This window comes from Embiotoca jacksoni, unplaced genomic scaffold, assembly GCF_022577435.1.
Source record: "Embiotoca jacksoni isolate LCO1_2020_lvr unplaced genomic scaffold, fEmbJac1.0.p SCAF_6, whole genome shotgun sequence".
Taxonomy (NCBI): domain Eukaryota; kingdom Metazoa; phylum Chordata; class Actinopteri; family Embiotocidae; genus Embiotoca; species Embiotoca jacksoni.
The window spans coordinates 3,879,811-3,899,667 of NW_027185414.1; the positions used below are offsets into that span (position 1 = coordinate 3,879,811).

The 19,857-nt window shown below is 41.0% G+C and overlaps 1 protein-coding gene across 4 annotated transcripts in view; it reads left to right on the top strand.

Annotated features, from left to right (window-relative positions):
• ntrk3b (neurotrophic tyrosine kinase, receptor, type 3b) overlaps positions 1 to 19,857 on the top strand; it is a 204,861-nt gene that overhangs the window by 31,082 nt on the left and 153,922 nt on the right. For all 4 annotated transcript variants that reach the window (XM_069173510.1, XM_069173511.1, XM_069173512.1 and 1 more), the window contains exons 2-3: positions 5,878 to 5,952; positions 9,082 to 9,153. In XM_069173510.1, coding sequence (XP_069029611.1) covers positions 5,878 to 5,952; positions 9,082 to 9,153 — 147 coding nt within the window. The remainder of the gene's footprint in view (positions 1 to 5,877; positions 5,953 to 9,081; positions 9,154 to 19,857) is intronic.

Sequence of the window (19,857 nt, forward strand, 5' to 3'; positions counted from 1 at the left end):
CGGTTCCTCAAAGGCGCAGTAATTACAGTTCAAATTAGGTCTCGATAGTTTTGTCATTAATAAACTTCCATACATCAATAGCAGCTGCCAGAGGAGAGCAGGGAGCTTCTTGTTTTCGTCTAAGCAGTGGTTGTGGTGTTCGAATTAGCATCCCCCTCTCCTTTCAGATTTGGCCTCTGTAGTGTAATTTGTTGTGTTTACCCATTAACAAATGGAAAACACTTCTTTTTTTTTTTTTTCCTCTCCCTCATTTTATTTTTCTGCTTCTCTTATTCACAGAAGCACAGGACAAGATGGCAGGTAGGGGTTCAGTGCGTAGCCCAGGGCCACTTCAACACAACAGATGGCTGTTGCTGAGATCGAATCTGTTACTGTTTGGTTCCAGGGTGTTCTCCTCAAGCATCGAACCACCCCGCCACCCAGTTCAGATTGTACTTAGTTGGAGGCCATTTTCTAAAGCTGATGGAAGGTGGCTGTAATTTCAGAAGCTTGTATGTTAAGAGAGCACGCCTCTGGAGCTGTCTGTACACTTTGTCCTGATAGTATCCTGCTCATTTCCTTTGGATTTAGCAGTTAAATAATTCGGTCATATCACAGCAAATTTACTTAGAAAGCACTTAAAGAAAACAGGATGTTAAAAAACTGCACAGGGAACAAATAACTGAAAGACAGATAAGAGGGAAGAGATGGAAATAAGAGAAGCAGACTTTCATGCTAATCATGTTCCTTTCCTTTTCTATGTGAAATATTCATTTTGACAAAGTAGTGATTCAAATGACTGTGCTGTCTCAGGCATTGTAACTCAATATGAGAGAGTCTACTTGAATGCCCGACATGTAAAACATTTGCATCTCCATTACTTTTTGAATTATGTTGATTTGATTGTTGCATGGTTTTCCTGGCGTGTAAGGATGAGGGAATACAGGGCAGAGACCGAATGCTCCTGTATCATCACAGCATCTTTGTTATTCATATCCATCTTTTCACAGCAGCCCTAATCCACATGCATATTCAGCATGGCGCGGACAATCAGAGGTTCTGAACAGACAACGGGCTCAGGTCCGCAGGGAGGTGTAGCCTGTTCCCTCTGTGCTGTTTGTTGACAGCAGCTTGGTGAAAATGAGGATCGTGCAAAATTATATCGCGGAGCATAAACCCGTGCTGCAAATGAAAAACATTTGGCGCTCGCATAGATTATACGTTTCTGTCATATCACAATATTGCATCAGTATTTTAGCATACAATGTTGCTGAAATGATGTCCCCTTGATGCAAGCTGGTCATATTGTGTCGTTAATCACGGTAGATGCAGAATTCCTGTACAAACACTCTCAGTTTAAATCTGTCAAACTGTTTCAGGGCATCAAATGAGCCTGAACAAACGTGAACTAATATGTTTCTATTGAAACAAGGTGCAGCTATGCACATTGTGGCTGTGGGAAATTAAACTGACAGAAAAAAAACACATTTCACATATGAAAAAAGTCATGTGACCACATACACATGTGAAGCATGTGGTTTTGGAACCTTTTAATGGTGTAATATGTGAAGCCCATGTAGATTCCCATGTGAAGACTTTTCTCCGTGTTATATGTTGCCACAAGTGGTAAACATGTGTCATATAGGTGATCATATGTGAAAAACATGGGAAGCTCCCATGTTTTTTCTGTAAGGGTAATGATCCTACCTCCTTATCTTTAGTTTCTTTTCATTTTCTTTTTGTTGTTTTTGCCTAAAACCTACAATATATTTGTAATCCAATAATCCCTCTGAACCCTAAACCAATGCATTTTTTTTTTTAAAGTTATTCGTTATTTTATTGATTCAAATTGTTAAGCTGATATTTTCATTTCCCACAGAAATTCTGTATTAAGTTGGAAATAAATGTAAAAAAAAAAAGAAGTATGCTCACTGTGGTGCAACATCTCTTAGAGGCCGGCCAAATGTGTGCAGTGTAGTTGGGTACGTCAACAATAACGCTGTTTGATTGTTTCTGTCACAGGAAGAGGAGATTCTGATGTCATTCAGCAATAAACACATTTTGATGGTTTATCGTAACTCTCTTAAAGTCAAATGAGGCTGCTTATAATTCCTGTGCATCGAATAAACTACAAATGCCAACAATTTTTTTCATACAATAGAATTTGCTTGACTAACCAAGCCATACCTCCAGAAAGGCGAAGGCTGCTGTTTCAAAGTCAGAGAATACATTTCTTGCTGACTGTGTTTCCGCACTGGTTCATCTGACCTGTCAGGTCCAGCGTTGTCACTTCCCTCCTGACTGTTTTTTAGACCTTACAGCCATTTTATTCTAAAATTCCATTCATTCGGCTCACTCAAATCAACAACTAACAAATCAGAATCCAGCTGTGTCAACCTAACGTTAGCATTGTGCTATGTCAGAGGTGACTAAAGCACAGGCAAATTTTACTTTTAAAATGTTTCAATTATTAACAACTGCTTTATACATCAGTATAAATGTAATAACTGTTAGATACTGTAAATGAAATTATTTATTTTTTTTATGGCTAGTTGGAGTACAATTGTTTGGCCTTTCGGCAAAGCTTCTCCGTACCACCAGGGGGAGCCTTGTGATCCGTCAGTGGTACCACAGTTTGGGAATCTCTGCTCGAAAACATTTCTACAAAATGATTGGACATTCAAATCGTGATCTTAATTATTCAGTAATGAAAGTACAAATAGAGCATTACAAAGTTCAGATGTCAATGATGATTAAATAAAAAACAAACAAACATAGCTGCCAGTAGAAATATGGTTTATGTGCATTCATGAGAAAAAAAACATGGTATAACCACTCTGTTGAGAAGAACCCAACATCACAGCACATGAGAGTCGAGTGTGTGGACCCACCTTCCTCCTCCTCCTCCTCCTCCTCCTCCTCTCTGTCGCTGGGGCAACACAGCAATGCTGTGAACAAGCAAAGCCTCATGGGGGAAATCCGTCTTCTCTGCAGGTCACATGAATGAGTCAGCTCTCTGCCTTCCAAATCAGCAGCACCAAGTTCAAAACTAATCTCAACATCAGCAGCGCGGCGGTCCGTGGGAGGCAGTAACAGCGTCCACACATTTCATTTCATTTGCACTCCCAGTGGTCAGCTATCAGTGCCTCTGCAGCGATGGTCTGAATGTTTGCGTGATGGCATCCATGACTGTCTACGGTATTAGCAGATTTATGCAACACTGGTCACCCTGCTGTGTTCATTAGCGCCCAGCTCTGCACCCAAATCCCATAATTTCAGACTATTAATAAATTAACCTTTGCTGTTGTAGCTCAGCTCCCCGTTCACACTGAAATACTTCTGTGATATTAAAAAGGTGAAATGTAATCCACTCAACCATTCCAGACTGTCCTAGCCACATGTTGAAAAAGTGTAATTGCAGCCATTGTTCTCATTGTCTCGTTTAAGTGTCAGGAGGAAATGTCTCCAGCAATTTCGGAACATAGTTTTAAAGAAGGTGCTCTGAGCCCTCCCGAGTATTTATGTAATCCTTGATTGGCATGACTACAGAGGGACCTGTGTGGGTGAGAGAACAGCATGCGTATTCATTGTAGTTCATCGAAGTAATTCATCCTCCCATTTGTTAGTGTTTGGATAGTTGCTAGCTAGCTGCCTGTTTTTGCCATGAATGTATTAAAGAAAACAGGAAACAGTCTGTAAAGATGGTGCTCAATGCCTTCTTATGAAAGTTGCTGACTGACGCCAAAAAAGAAGTTAGCCATGTTTCAGTGAGCTCCCTCACACTTGTTTGCGTTCAGGCCCAAACGTAGACTGTATATAAAAGTGGACAAAGCTTTTGGGGCTAATGTGGAGGTGCCTTAAGCTGCAATATCACCGAGTGCTGCTGAAGGTTATCTCCAAAAGTCTCTGGCTCAATACACTCCCATTCAACTTCTCTCATGAAATTTGAAAATCAATAAATGTTTCCACAAGTTATTTTGATTGTGTTATCGAAGGTCGCTCCTCCTTATTAGTGTTCCAGCCATCTATCTGAAAATTATCCCGACATTAATTAGAAAATAAGCCTCAAAAAGCTGTGTTTTCGGGGGGGCGTGTCTGTTTGATTGACAGGCCTGTGGTGCAGTCAGGATGCGCTATCGGTGGGCGGGACGTAGTATCGTTGGGTTTCTAAGCAGATATAATCAGGTCCACCTCTCGCTCCTCCCCAGCTCGTCCAAACTGCTCAGGGCAAGTAAGATGGCACCGGCCAAAATCCGAACTGGAGACTTCATGGTGGCCGTTCACAAACCAACGAGCGACGTCACTGCTGGTTGCAGCTTGGGGCTATAGAGAAGAAAAAAAAAACTGGAAGTAGGACTAGAGGAAGTTATTATTCTTTTTTTGATGGCAGCTTCAGGTGCGTTAGTGACACCTTGTGGAGTGGAGCAGCTGAACACTATTTTCCCTTTAAAAGCGAGATACTTTTTTTTTCAAGTAAATGAGAAGTTTAATTGGGACTGAAACAGCTCTAGCATTGTTTCATAGAATCTAGAAAACAGGGGTATATTGTTGGCTTGGGAAACAGTTTTGGATCAGAACAGCAGGGAACCAGGACAGGATTGGACTCAAGTGAACAGCAGTCAGCAGTTCACCTGCATAAATCAGGTTTTGTTTGCATTAATTTCACATCTCTTAAACTATTTGGCAAATCCACCTGTGGTACATTACCATCAGAATCGCTGATACTCTCAATGAATCCGCAATTTTAAAAGCCATTTACAGAGAAAAACAACTGAAACTGCGTCACTTCTCCCACCTGGCAGCCTTCATGGGAAAAAAAAAAAAGGCAACCAAATGGCCAAATATAAAATCACTCATGGTGGCGTTCCAGCAGTGCCGCTAACATTTGGCAGACTTGAATCCTCATCGCCACAAAAAGCCGGTGATACACCCGACAGCACAGATATATAAAATGAATAAATAGAATGTCTCAGATGCTGCTTCATCATCGCACGCCAGATGCACAAGACCCAAAAGATATACAGGAGCACAAGTTTTTTTTGCCAAAACCAATTTCAGGAATGTTATGTTCCAACTGTTGTCATAAAATACAAGCTGCTATCTGATCGCAGAGCTCCAAGGCTCCGGCTGCTATGTGTTTCTATGTGCATGTAAATATGAGGAGATACGTTTGTGTGTCTCTATATGTGTCTACATATGGACGTGTTGTCATCCTGCCACATAAAAAACAAAAAACTCTCTCTGACGGTTTGATTCATGACATTGATTTGAAATGTGACATTTAGGACAAAGTCCTCATAAGCGTCTAATCATATTTTCCTTTCCGCAAAACAAAGCAATAAAGCCTTTGCCATGTCCTCTGCTACGGCTCCTCATTTCCATGGCTTAATTGAAACCCGGGTGCCCGATGTGTGTTGCAGATTTCATTTCCAAACCATAACAAACAAATCATTTATAAATGCCCGTTTTTTTTTCTTTTTTCTTTTTTCTTTCTCCTGAAGCTAATTTAAAGGCGCCGGCTTGGCTCCTTTCATCCCACCACATAGAAAGAGTTTTCCCTCGGAGTCTGATCGTATTAGCAGAAGTAAAGTCATCTGCAGTGTTTATTTGGTCTGTCCCCCTCACACTTCCCCTTACATAGATTAAGCTTCAGAAGCTGCCTCCTGGCAATTAAATCTATCAGAGGGCAGCAGGGAGCGCTCTGTCAGAACTGTTCCAATAATTGCAGTTTAAATGAATATGGATTCAAAAAAACGTTGACAACACGCAGCCATTTAATTTGCAACTTGGGTCTTAAAAAAAAGAGTTTTCTCCTGTCGTGTCTCCTGGTTTGTTTTCCTTTCTCCTCGGATGAACAGGAATGTCTCATTTGCTATTTTCTTTTCTCTCTGCTCGCAGACACATAGAGAACTGGACGGGATTGCAGACTCTGAGAGATGTCGATATGGAGCTCTACACCGGACTGCAGAGACTGTGAGTGTTGACGCAGCAGACGCTTTGCTGAGCTTCAGTCCTGCTGTGTTACAGATGTGGGAAAAAAAAAAAAAAAGAGGTGGCGGTGGAACCTGTACCGCTGATAATCCTCCGTTTTCCATCAGGTTGCGTACCGCGGAGAGGCCGACGGTTTGACTCCTAAGAGATGAGAGCGGCACTTGAGCTCAGAGCAGAAGTTGCAGCATCTGGATTTAATTTCCCGTACTTCTCTGAGAATGAGGAGTTTTAGTCGGGTTTGTGTAGAGAGAAGAGTGGGTGAAGAGTGTGTTTCTTGATCCTAACGCAGGCCCATGTTTAAACAAGCTTTTAATTCTCTCCAGTCACACGCTGGAGGAACATCCCCTTCGCTTTGTTTAGCCACCGATCAAATAATGCTTAACAGCAGCAGGGAAAATTTAATTAGGGGCCCCTGCTGTAGCATTGTGATTTTTTTTTTCTTTTCCCATCTCTTCACGTGCTAAAGCAATGTTACGCTCCTTTCCTGTTTCACAACCACGAGGTCACATCCTTTACATTTCTCTCACCTCTGCCGATGCTGCATCCACTCCTCCGCCTCCTCCTCCTGCTCCCCCTCCCCTCTCCCTCCTTTCCCCCTCCACCTCCTCCTCTTAACTTTTCTTTTTTTTTCCCCTAGCCGTATTCTCCCCTGCCCTCCAAAGTCAGAGCTGGCCTCTCCCCTGATCCCCTTGATCCCTCATCAGGGAGGCCAAGTGCAATATCTCCACCACTAAATTAGCATTTTTCTCATTACCACTGCCTCTCTGCTGCTGCCTTGTCTGGGGACACCGGCTCCTCCCCGCCTGGAGTCAGGCCTGTTGTGATGCGGCCTTGTGGGGCTGTTAGCAGTGTGGAGGGATTAGAGAGGAAGACGTTTCTCCAGGATTCCTTCCTTCACCTCTTTTTTTTTCTTTTTTTTTTTTTACTGCATTTTACTCCAGACTTCTGTTTTGGTTTAAGTTGTCCTTTGACTGAAACAGCTCTGTTGTAGCATATATGTACAGAAGATTGTATTCAATTACTCTTTAACATAAATATGGAGATATTACATAATTTTCAGTCCTTAAACCGCCTGGCTCTTTAGTTCTTAGCAAATATTTAAACATACTTTAAATTGGAACTATTTTAAACGGTGGATGAATACACATTGGAATTAGAATTAAATACAGATATTTACAGAATATAACCAGACATATCCCAGTTATTTTGGTGTATCATTGTGTTAACATACAGGACCAGCAGTGATGGGGAGTAACAAGTTGCATGTAATTAAAAGCTAAATGTAATTGTAATCAATTACAGTTACTGAGGAAAAAAAAAATTCTGGAATTAAATTACAGTTACTTTTCAAAATGTTGGTGATTACAAAGGGGTTAGATCTGCATATATTCTTTTCAGAAAAAGCTTATTGTGTAAAATATAACATTTTGCTGCTTTGCATCTTTTCACCGAGCAAGAATGTCTTCTGCCAACGTCTAAACAGGCTGCGTTCATTAGGCAATGTGAGCTCCAATTTAGAGTCTTTGTTTTTGATTGGTTCTTGAATTTGCACTGCCTCTCGTCTGCCAATCAAATCAATGTCCATCACTCTAAACAATTACACCAAGACAGTTGACTGTGTCGTTGGATAGGACCAAGAGCACTCTCATCAGGCAGCATGGAGACGACCTGAATGCAGACTTGGTTGGAGGAACATTTCTCCTTCACTGCAGTCAGGTGTGATCTACATGTTTTAGTGGTTTGCAGTTTGAAATCAAAAGATTTCAGTCTTAATTCAAGTTATAATGAAGAACTTTCAGTAAAAGTTTGACAGAGTTCTGTTGTGGGTTAACACTGAATAGTTTGCATTTATTTTTAGGACTTTTCAGCTTTATTGCCCAGTTCAATGCATTTATTAGAAAAATATTCAGAAAGTAATCAAATGTAATAACTTTCATTTGGGTCTTTCCACGGTGAAGTGATACAAAGATCCCCCAAAAAAATTCCTGGACTGTTTTTACACCTTTAGTCAGTGTTTCGGCCGGGTCCCCAAAACTTTAAAACATAAATGTAGCAGTGATGATTGTGACATCATCACTGATGGGAGGATAAGATCCACAGCTCCACAGGTGTCTGTGCTCATTGTTGGGTTAATTTCAAGGGAGTGAAATATTAGTAGGATTATTGTTATTCATTTTCCCCCCAAAAACCCTCTCCTGGACCGTCTGAGGTCCCAGTCTGGGAACCTCTGGGTGATGAAACCACCTCCCTGTCGATCACCATAGAGGCGTGATCAGACTTCTGGAAGGTAATTGGCACCAACAGCTGGGTGTAATAAGCACACTGCGTTATGATGATGTCAATGAGTTCTCCGGAAAGAGACATCTGTGATTACAAGATTAGAAGTCATTACCATTGTAGCCCAGAACAGTGGTTCCCAAACTGGGGCGCTGGGAATTCCAGGAGTCCTTGAGAGGATTCCATTGGGTCCCCAGCAAAATGAGGATTAGTTTAATGTCATACTTATTTTGCTGCATACAAGTGAACACAATGAGGGAAGACGTGCTGTAATCAGAGGTTTCACTGGTTTTTACAGTAAAGACACAGGAGTTCACAAATCTTTCATCGAACGCTGCTTCAAAGTGAATTTTCATTCGGCTGTTAGGACTGCAGGGTGCACACACACATACAGAGAAAGATGAGGAACTGAGAAAAGACAGAAATGTTCCTGGTACAGAGCACTGCGGCAGCACACAAAAATCATGGGAAATGTCTGGAAATGGACAAGTGCTGCATAATTGTTTTCCTACAACGACACCAGCATTTTGTTTGGCTCAAATGACAAAACATTATCAAACTGGAAAAGACAAAAACAAAAGAAAAAAAATGCAGCGGATCTTGTGAAGCGTTAAAAAAAAAAAAACTGACCAAAACATGGAGGAACGATTAATATGAGGCAGAGAAATGGAAGTAGAAAGAAAATGATTGCCTTCATGCAGCTACATGCCGATCCCATTATGACACCGTGTGCATGTAGTTGTATTTTTCTGCTTCAGGAAGAGAAGAAATGTCTTTATTTTTTTGGTTTCTACACAGTTTAATCTGTTTTTGATCTTTTTCTTTTCCTTTCAGAACTATCATGAATTGCAACCTGAGGGTGATCCAGGCTCGAGCGTTCGCACAGAACCCACACCTACGCTACATGTGAGTAAATACTCTATCTTTGAAACCATGTCCCCCGCACCTTCAAAAGATTTATTATAATCTGTGACGCTTGACAGCTTGTAGTATATGGCTGGAGATGAGTTAGTGTTGAACAGAAGATGATGCGGTTGATAGAGAGTGGCTTCGGGGAAAATTGTGGCAGCGCCATTACTGTGGCAACGGCCGCACATCTTAAATGAGATGTCCATTATTTGCCTCGGATAATTGGATTCCTATCTGCCCCGGTTTCTTTGTGCTCCGGTAGAGCAACATGCCGAAGACGCGGCTCCATTTAGTCGGCACTTGCCAAATGGACAATTTGTCCAGCAGGCCGAGCATCAGAGAGCTGGGCGAAGAGCAAAGTAATTTCTTTAACAAAGGCTGACGTGTCACCGTATGACAGCCTGTTATTCCCCAATTTTCCAGGAGTAAACATGTTGAGTAACTCAGTCACAGTCTTTTACCTGAACACGCTCTCATTTGCAATTTTCTCAGTTGTTGACTAATAGGCAGTCAGGTTTCTCTTTTCAGATGAATGCTGTTAGGATTTCAGTCTGCGTGAATCTTTGTGTGTGTGTGTGTGTGTGTGTGTGTGTGTGTGTGTGTGTGTGTGTGTGTGTGTGTGTGTGTGTGTGTGTGTGTGTGTGTGTGTGAGAGAGAGAGACAGACAGCCAGTCGTGGTTCACAAGGGGGATACTAGAAGTGCAGTATTTTTTATTTGACAACTTAACCATACCTGTTACCGAAGCAGAAATCACCAGCCAGACTGTATGATCATCCACCTCTTTGGCGGCGGAGAGCATGTGTGTGTGTAAGTCGCCCGGGTAGCACACACTTTAATGATTTTTGAGTTTGATGTGTCGACTTCTTCAAAAAGTCGCTCGCCTCTTCATCTAGTTTAGGACATTGTCAAAGCTAATCGATCCCATCAACGTTTAATGAAAGTTATTTACTTAAATGTTCTCTCTACAAGATGGATTTGCGAACACAAGACTGAAAACAAATAAATGATTGTAATCTTTCTCACCTCTTCCCTCCTTTCCTCTTACTAAGTATAATGGCTGTGCAGAACTGGAGGACTTTAAAAGATATAAAAGGTGTAATACTTCTTTCTCTTCTCTTCTCACCTGTCATGTGGTGGTAAATAGGTGAGTGTGAGCTTCAAGCCTACAGAGACAGTTAATGAAAACGCAGCAAAAACCAAGAATAAAATCTTTCCAGTAAAGTGTTAATTTATGCTTTTCTCTCTTTTTAGAGAGCCTGTACTATATATATCCTGATATTCTCTTTAGATTCAGGCTAAAAATGTGCTAAGAGCTCTTACACAAGGAGAAAAGGTTGATCATGTGAGTTCCAGTGAATTTAGCTTCCTCTACAGTTTCACTGCACAAATGGAGGCATTTGAGTGACCGCCCCACCCGCCCATCCTCCCAACAGCTCACGGTCCTCCACAGGCCTCTTTTGTGGTCTCGTTAATGCGTGAGGACAGTTGCTAGGTGACACTGAGGATGACGATGTCAAAGAAGATTAATTATTATGCCTGTGCTTAGCCTCAGAAGAACGACCTCATTGATGTCTGTGTCAGACAGGTCCACTCAAAGCCCGAGCCATCAGACGCTCAACCGGTTGCTCCTTTGTGAGGGGCAATCTGAGCTTTTGTCTCCATCACATCTTCATCACAGGCCAGAAACAGGCTCGATTAGTCACAGTAGAGATATCATTAATTCCATGTGCCACAAGCATGATTGTAATTGGCATCCACCCCGGCTATGCTCTCTTTTCAATTAGTACTGGTCTGCTCTGTTCTTTAATACATGTTCCATGCATTACTTTGCATGTATTACAATATATGTGGTTTTCATGGGCCTGTTGAAGGAGCAATAGTTTCTATATTAATTGGTTGGATGGTGGTTTCTTTTCTTTTTTTTTTTTTACCCTTCAATACCAGACATTCAGGAGCAAAAGTATCAGGAATTGATTTGAATGTGATTATCTGCACTGATGAAAGCTGCAGACACATTCGGCTAACAAGCATTCCACACGTGTAGTGCTATTTGTTTAAGTACCGGAGTGACATGGACATTGAGTGACCACTGTTCCAACGGTAGCAAGTTTACATACACGAATCAGTAATGTATATTTTTATTGCTTTGAATGTTTTAGTTATTTCTGGATTACTCATCTGAAGTGTTTTTGTCCGATTTTCATCACAAACTCGTTGAAATGTTTCACAGTAAAATCCTTGTTAACAAATGAAAGGTTTCTGTCCACTAAAACGCCAGAGGGCTTTTAATTTGAAACGGAAACTGGAAGTGTTGAGTTTGTACAGTGCGCTCAGACAACACCAGAGACCAGTACAACGCTTCGCCACTTTATGTCTCCAAATGAGTAGGTCAGATGTTCACAGTTCTCCTGATCGGCTCTCGTCAGCCCTGTTAAAGTTACTGTATTTCACTGTTAATAAAAACCCAACACTTCCTGTATCTGTGTCAAACTAAAAGCCTTCTAGCATTTTAGTAAAAGGTCATGAAATGTGACAATAACATTTTAAATGAGTAATGGAAAACAACCATTGAAAATAGCAGGATTATATTCTTTACTAACTACAAATCTTGAGTGATAATTCTGCGGTATAATCACTATTGGTGACTATTTTCATGTCATGAAAGAGCCAATAGAAACAAATGGAGTGGTAAGAGTTAACGTTTCCAGTGTATCAATTGATTAAGGACATCAACTTCAAGCCTCGTTTTGATCCACTACCTTTTGCCATGTTAAAGTTACGTTACGTTACGTTAACTTACGTTAAATGTTACACTTTTGTGTTTCAAATTAAAACCCCTCTGGCAAAAACCTTCATTTCTTAAAAAGGGTTTTATTGTAAAACATTTGACAAAACGTGTTGTGACTCAAATTGGATAGAAACAATTTGTATGAATAATCCAGATCAACTAATGGAATTTAGATGATTACATTGTTAAATATAATTTTATAAAATTATAAAATGAGCCATAATGTGCATGTCACATGTGCACTGTGGTACAAATAGCACCACCGCCCGTGGTTATCATTGCGTACAGCATGTGCCGTGTTATTTACAGAAATTCAATTACTGACATGCGGCGATGCCCCAATAATTAAACCAAGGCCAGTGAAAGTTTTTATAAACTAGTCAAAAAATTAAATGCAGTGTAAAACATCCCACAGCAACAATAGCCTCCCAAACAGATGACAACCAACAACAGTACAGTCGCGCTCACAAGCTCAACCAGGCCGCTTAGTCTGACGAGAAACATCTGCCTCTTTCATTAGAAATGAACTCAGCTATATTTAATATCCTTTTCTATAGCCCTGTTTATTTTCCATAACAGCTCCTGTCAAAGCTGTTATTATGAGGTGACCTCTGTGAGCCAACTATATCTTATGTGAGCCCAAAATAAACCTAATTGTAGTATAACATAGCTTGAGAGATGTGCTTTATTCAGATCAGCGGTACATTGCTTTGCATAACGGAGGTGAGAAAGATTTAATCCACGCAGCAACCAACGCGCTCAGTGACTCCGTATCCTGCTGACGTGTCCTTAAGCAAGACACAGTAAGTTTAATTTTCTGCCAAGAACTCAGATGAGAGCATCAGCCGAATGACACGAAGTCAAATATAAATTGTTCAAACGCTCTCCAGCATGAGATACGTGTAACATCCTCAAATATTTGGACAGCACTCTGAATTAATGTGCATGCGAGATGCAAACATGAAATCAACAAACTGTCATCGCGGTTCCTTTTTGAATGCCTGGCCGATGCCAAGTAGCTTACAGTTAGTGTCGCAGCAGAAAAGAAACACATACTTTTAACATTACAGTACAGCATGGCAGCCAGAGTCACACGTCTCTGCACCCACACAGTAAACTGAAGGTGACACCAACATGATACTGGATTGTAGAGCTGTGATGAAACAGGTAATAACAATAGATAAGGGAAACATCCATATATTAACTGCTCTTATCACAGCCCTGTGTTTACTGTGTACAGGCTTCCTTTAATGACACGAGACTCACGTTTTATCCCACTATACAATGCTGTTATATACAATACTGAGGTGATATTTTTACAACCCAGCTCTGCCAGAGCAGAGGGAAACCTGAAGGATGAGAGTTTTCAAGCTGTTTATTGCTCGGTGTATATTTAGGGATTGAGATTTTGAAGAACAGAGCAAACTATAATGGAAAAACCTTGGACCGGTCCCCAGCGAGTGCCTTGTTAAGTCTGTCTGAAAAATGTCCTACGTTTCACAGACAGTTTAGTCTATTCCAAAAGATTATTAAGACTCAAAAAGAAACCCAGCAGAGGCACAAGGGTGAGCTGCTCCCACTAAATCACAGCCACCGCAAGTGTCTGCTCGTCCATGTAGAAATACAGTACACAAAATTGATCTCTGTTGATTGGAGAGCTGGACTGAGCCCCCTTCTAATTACAATCCTCAGAGTACTGCCAGGAGAGCAGATTGGATTTTAGCATCTTGGCGTCAAGACCAATTGTGAATCAGAGACCACACAACCTAAATTTCCATACACAAGGGCTCTGGAGAGGGTTAAATACAAGGGGCAGGCCCCGACTAAGGTCGTAACCCTCCTGCCCTCAAGACACAAGCTGACTAACCTGACATACCTACACTGTAGACGCTACATTTGCAAAATCTTTAGTCCTGTATGATCAAAGCCTGCTCCGTGAGTTGTGATTGTATATGCAAGACAAAATATGACTGATAAAATCAATGTGGATGACAACTTGACTGGATCCAACACACACCTTAAAATGCTGTGGTGCCCGGAGAAAAGACAGTTCTTCTTTCTCAGTAGTTGAACACTGGACTTGTTGAACTTGTGCGAACAGTATCGCACAAGACAATCAACCCCACCGTCAGCCTGCAGTTTAAAGGAGCTAAAGAGTTTGTTTGATTTGGTGACAGCTGCGGCAGGGCCATGTCTTTGCAACCCTGGGCAAAACAAATGTTTGAGGATGAGCTGATAAGTTTTTGTTACACCGAAGCGTCCGGACTTCTGTGTACCACAGAGGAAACAGATCAGAATTCGACTGTGTTAGATTGACCGATCTCTGCGTCCTGTGTAGACTAGAGCACTTCCAGCATCATATGCTTGTAAAGGCTAGTACAGGTTCTTAATGGCATTTCTGTCAAATAGCCAAAGCATAACCTCATGCCAGATGAAGGGCCAAATGCTCAAAATGTTTGGCTAAAAAGCCCAGTTTAGCTTAGCACACAGACTTAAACAGGAGAAATCTGCCAGCCTACCTCAAAGGTAAGCTAATCCTCCCACCAGCACCTCTAAAATACACACACACGCTGTAAGTCTGCAACCCGGGGATTCTATCTACTGACGTCTTTAACTTTAAAGCAAGACCAATATTAGCTAAATGAATGAACACATTGATGACACGTGGCATTTTGTTGGCTAGTGGCCAAGGTTTGAGTGCTTGTGCATGTTAGGTGTCATTCTTTACATAAAGTGCAAACATTTACAGGGTAATATTAAATAAGTAAAACCTATTTAAATGTTAATACAGTTTATTCATGAGTCAATAATCAAGTTGCCAGTAGTCATGTCGGTATTTTTAAAGGCTTAGAGCTTACTGTGGTATTTTGTCCGAACGGGCTCTGTCGCAGTTGAGAAGACTCATTAGAAAATTGTCTAATTTTGGCGGAACAGGGTCAGAAAAATATCTTTATTAACTCCACCCGTATGTGTAAATACTGGCCCAACTTTGCCCCTAAGCAATTTTATGAAGATTAAAATAAAACCTTTTCTCCGGTCAAGCAGTTCAAGGATGTCTCTGTGGGATATCTGTCTTCAAAAAGGCGACTCATCAAGTAAACATATTGCCTGGTTTGTCTCAGTGGCACCAGTGACTCAGCAGCAAATCCCATCTCACCAATTGTTGTGGCTGGAGAAACTCATGAAGCGGCCTCGAACCTCTTAAGTACCACAAGGGGACATTGAAGGAACTTTCAGTAATATTTCACACTGTTGTTGCAGAAAATGACCGTACTCAGTGCCAGTAAGTCAACACTTATCAATGACTGCTGAGACTTCAAGCTTTGTAAATTAACAGTCTGGTCTTGACTCCATATTTCATTTCATGCATGTCCAGCCTCGGCTCCCTGGACGATTATGCCAGACTTTGTTGAGCTTCATTGCCGCATGTGTGGAAGAACATGCGGCAATCGGACAACAACAACAGAAAATGTTTATCTGGGCAGCCCCTCCTTTTAATTTCATATCACAGAAGAATATTTTTAAACATAAAGCTCCCTTTGGCTTTATATGAGTGAATGAATGACATTTTGTTTTTGATGAAATTTTCCAGAGTAAGTTATAGATATATTCACATACACATTGATGCATTTCATTACTTTGAGGCTGAACACAGAAATACAAAAGAAAGCCTGTACCCTGTACCCTTATATAATAATATATAAGAACAAGTTATGCACAAAGCTCATTCAATACTCGTATTCATATTTTGAGGGAACACTGACATTTTAGTTCAGTGTGTAGGATTTAGGGGATCTGTGAGCAGAAATTGAAAATAAATTCATGATTATGTTTTTCATAAATACCTCCAACTAAGAATCATTGGGTTTTCATTAACTCAGAATGAGCCTTTCATATATACACAGGGAGCAAGTCCTCTTCCTCTGAGCTCCCAATGTTTCTGTGGTGCCTACCTTATCTATTTATGTTGTGAGGATAGTGTTTTGGAAGCCTTTTCTCCTCTTCTTCCTCAGTAAGTGTGGTCAAGGTATCTCAGAAATGTGAAGAAATCCTTCAGGACTCAGATATTCAAAATGTATATATAAATGAAAAATAAGCCAGTTGAAGAGGGTTTCTACTGTATGTATGTAATATCATCAGTGCATGGTTGGCTTCGTATGGTTTCGTACAACTTTATTACCTCTTTGGATGACTCAATTAGCACAGCTCGATTAGCCTGTTAGAAAAACTCATCAGTCAAACATGAGTAAAAACAATGTTCTTGGTCTATACCAACTTTTACTGAAGTTTAAAGTCACAAACCACCATAGAGAATGATTAGCATGAACTCAAACGGATGATAACAACCATGTGAGCATTCGATACTGTGTTTCAACACAACTAAATAACACGGAGCTACACGTGTGCATGAAAATATGAAATTATAACTGTGTTTGCGGAGGCACATCGAGACAAAACATACCTTGATATTAGAACAAGGTTTTCCCTTTCCGTCCGTATCCATTAAAGTGTTGCAGATCTGGCTTCATAGAGATTTTGGTCGTCTCTGGTACAAACTTGTAAATCCATTTAAATGGATTGTATTTCTGTGATTTTGGTAAAACTGCATGTGCTTACAGAAGAGATGTGATTTGGTGATAAACGAGGGACAACTAATGGACCGTGACCTCCTCGCAGAGTTTCTGCGGGTGTTGGGTAGCCTGAGCTCCAATGGCGTCGTCATTGTGTAAAAGGAACGGACTCTTTTTCCCAGCACGTGTTGCGTCTGATTGGCAAGAGGAGCTTACCTGCTGTGATAGTGGAGATATAGAGGACAAGAGCCCTTGTGAAATGTCTTTAGATAACAGTAATTGTATGAAAGCTCTAATCTCCTTCAGAAGGTTTTTTCCTGGGATTACACACGCATGCACGCACGCACGCACGCATGCACACGCACACACACACACACACACACACACACACACACACACACACACACACACACACACACACGTCCACCTGGTGCCACTGAAGGTTTTATGCCTCACACCTTCCACCTTGTATCGCCACCACAAAAGTGATCACATGAAATCTAGTGTGTTGCTGCTATGGAGATTTATTTAACAGGACGTAATTGTGTTAGCTCAGAATGGCAGTGGGAGTGTACTGGGTTATCTTCATTGTTATTAAATCATTATTGTTTATAGCACTTTGTAACCTGTTTCATCTCGGCCACTCCCACACTCTCTGTTAGTTACAGGTGTTGGGGAATCTGTGATATGACCTTGCTTTGCCTGTTCAGGCAGCCAGAAGAGGGACGTCACTGAAATATGGTCAAACCAGATAGGATTGTGATCCTACAGGTTATAATGCAGCAGTTTCACCGCAGGCTGCGGACGTGAGTTTAGTCGATTGCTGATGACTAGAGTTACTATGGCTCACAGCCCGCTTTGATTAGAACTGTAAAGGCTCGCTTAAATATAAGATTACCTTGATTGGAAGATAACCTTCCCTTTTTCACCTCCTGTGATGCATTGTATGTACTGTATAAACGTGGGTGAATTTGATAGTAGCCTTAATAACTTATGTCTCATTCCTTTTGAAATGTAATTAAATTAAAAGCTATTTTCCTATCTATACACAGGATATGTAATGTAATGTAATGTAATGATACCTTGAATCTGTAAAGCCCACAATTAAATCTCAAGACTATTAAGGCACTCTGGCAAAAACTCCCTTCAAACCACAGCTGGATACAGCTGGAGCATTTTGATTTGGAAGAGTGAACCAAACTACCTGTTGACAGGTGCAGAGATGTCGCCAAAGGAGTCAGAAGGTTTTGTAGCAAAATATTAAGTTAGGGGTCCCATCAATGTTGTCATTTGTTTTATTATTTAACCTATTCTTTTAATCATATATCAGAATCAAAGTCAGATTTTTATAAATATGGAATAAAGAATGATGAAGGCTGATTATTTCTGTCAGTTTTGAATTATTTCAGAGAAATGTGTTTCTCTTTTTTTCATAGAAAATTCCTCCAGGACTGTATATACCTACATAGTGAGAGTAGTCCTGTTGATAAAGTTCCCCACTGATACCGTAGACTTTTCTCTGGTAAAAGTGAAACATGAAGTACTTTCTTCACAGTTTTGTTGCTTGTCTATAAGTCACATACTCACTGTTCCTGTGAGCAGCTCATCATGATATTCTGTCAGCTGTAATTCTTGGCCGACTGACAGATACGTTTTCTCTGCAGTAAATATCAGCAGACTATCATGACTCATTGTCGCTCATTAGGAACTTATTTCCTCTGGTAGCGAAACACTTGAGCCACCAGAAACTCTTGTAAGTTAAAGAGAGGTAACTAAACATGTCGAGGGATGATTAAGACACATTATGAAAGGATTTAAAGAAGCTCACTTGTCTGGTATTAATGCTGTAGTCACACCACAAGGCAACATCCTACCTCCTCAGGAGAGCCTGCTGATCACGCTGATTAGGTCCTGGCGTGTCAAGGCCGTCGGTCTAGTACAATTTAAGATGATTACGTGCTGTTGAAAACAAACTTTTGTCCAGTCCTCAAATATAAGAATCAGATTCAGCTTTATGGGTCAGGTATGTTTACACAAACAAGAAATTTGACTCCGGTCGTAACTCGCTCTCTCAATGTACAAACACAAAAACAGACATAAATTGAGATATAAAACATAAATAGACATATACACAGATAAAAAACATACATACATATATACACATGAACAATGGTGCAATGGCACCTAGTGAAAATAGTGATGGTGCAATTGAGTTTAGCGCAAATGGGACAGTATTTTTTCACAGGGTTTGACATTGTGTCTGATGAAGATAACCCCCAACAAAACACATCTTCTTATATTTGGAGCAATATCATAGTTTGATATTTTGTACGCAATTAAATTGATGACCCTCTCATATGTGTAGTTTTGAATCTTGCGCAATAAGGTGGTAAGATTAGCTTAGCATAAAGACCAACTGAAGAAAAGAAGAAAGTAAGCAGCTAGTCTCTCATCAAAGGTTAAAAAAAAACCAATGTACCTATCATTACCTTTAAACCTCACAAACTGTGGTCACGATTTCTTGTCGAGGTGCTCAAAGGTTTCCCTCCTGTCAGAAAACTGCAACAAGTGAGCTGTACAGTTGCGTCTGGGTGTAGTTTCTTCTGTGCTTTTTCCACCTGTGACCAATCTATTTGCTAAGCTAAGCTGCTGGCTGTAGTTCCATATTCAGCGTACAGATGTAAAAGTGGTGTTGATCTCCTCATCGTTCTCACAAGAAACCAAATATTTCATAAAATATTGAAGAATCACTTGGCCTCGTGTGAGGCAGGGTGACTCGTATCTCTGAGTAACACTTCAAGACAATAGCTGCTAGTTAGTTGGAGGCCAGTCAGTGTCGGTTCGACTTCACCTCTCTTTGATCCCTCCATGTGTCTGGGTGTGAGTACCCAGAGTTCGTTCTCTGCTGCTATGACATTCATCTCACCACGTTTATCCCACACACAAACCACCGGGTGGAAATTAAGTCTATCAGCAAAGGCAACGCTGTAAGGTCTCGGGCTTTTCAAATCACTGCTGCCACCGCTGGGTCCAGTTTTCTATTTGATGCTGCTGGTTGGCCGGGCATCGTGCGCCGTGTTTGTCCCTGCCTGTGTCAAATTAAAGGTCAGCGTCTGGATGGTGAGGCTACTCTTCTCTTTATTCCAGTACAGCCCAGGGAGAGGCCCAATAAATCTGGAGGGAACGTTGTCACTGGGGAGTCGGAAAGGTCACTCCCCACAGGGAGAAGAGAGTGGAGAGACTCTCTCTCATTAAATCTTCTCGGCTATGTGTTTTTTTTTTTTTTTCCTTATCCTAAATGTCACTTTCATACTTGGGTCAGCTGGCCAGCTAGCCTGAGA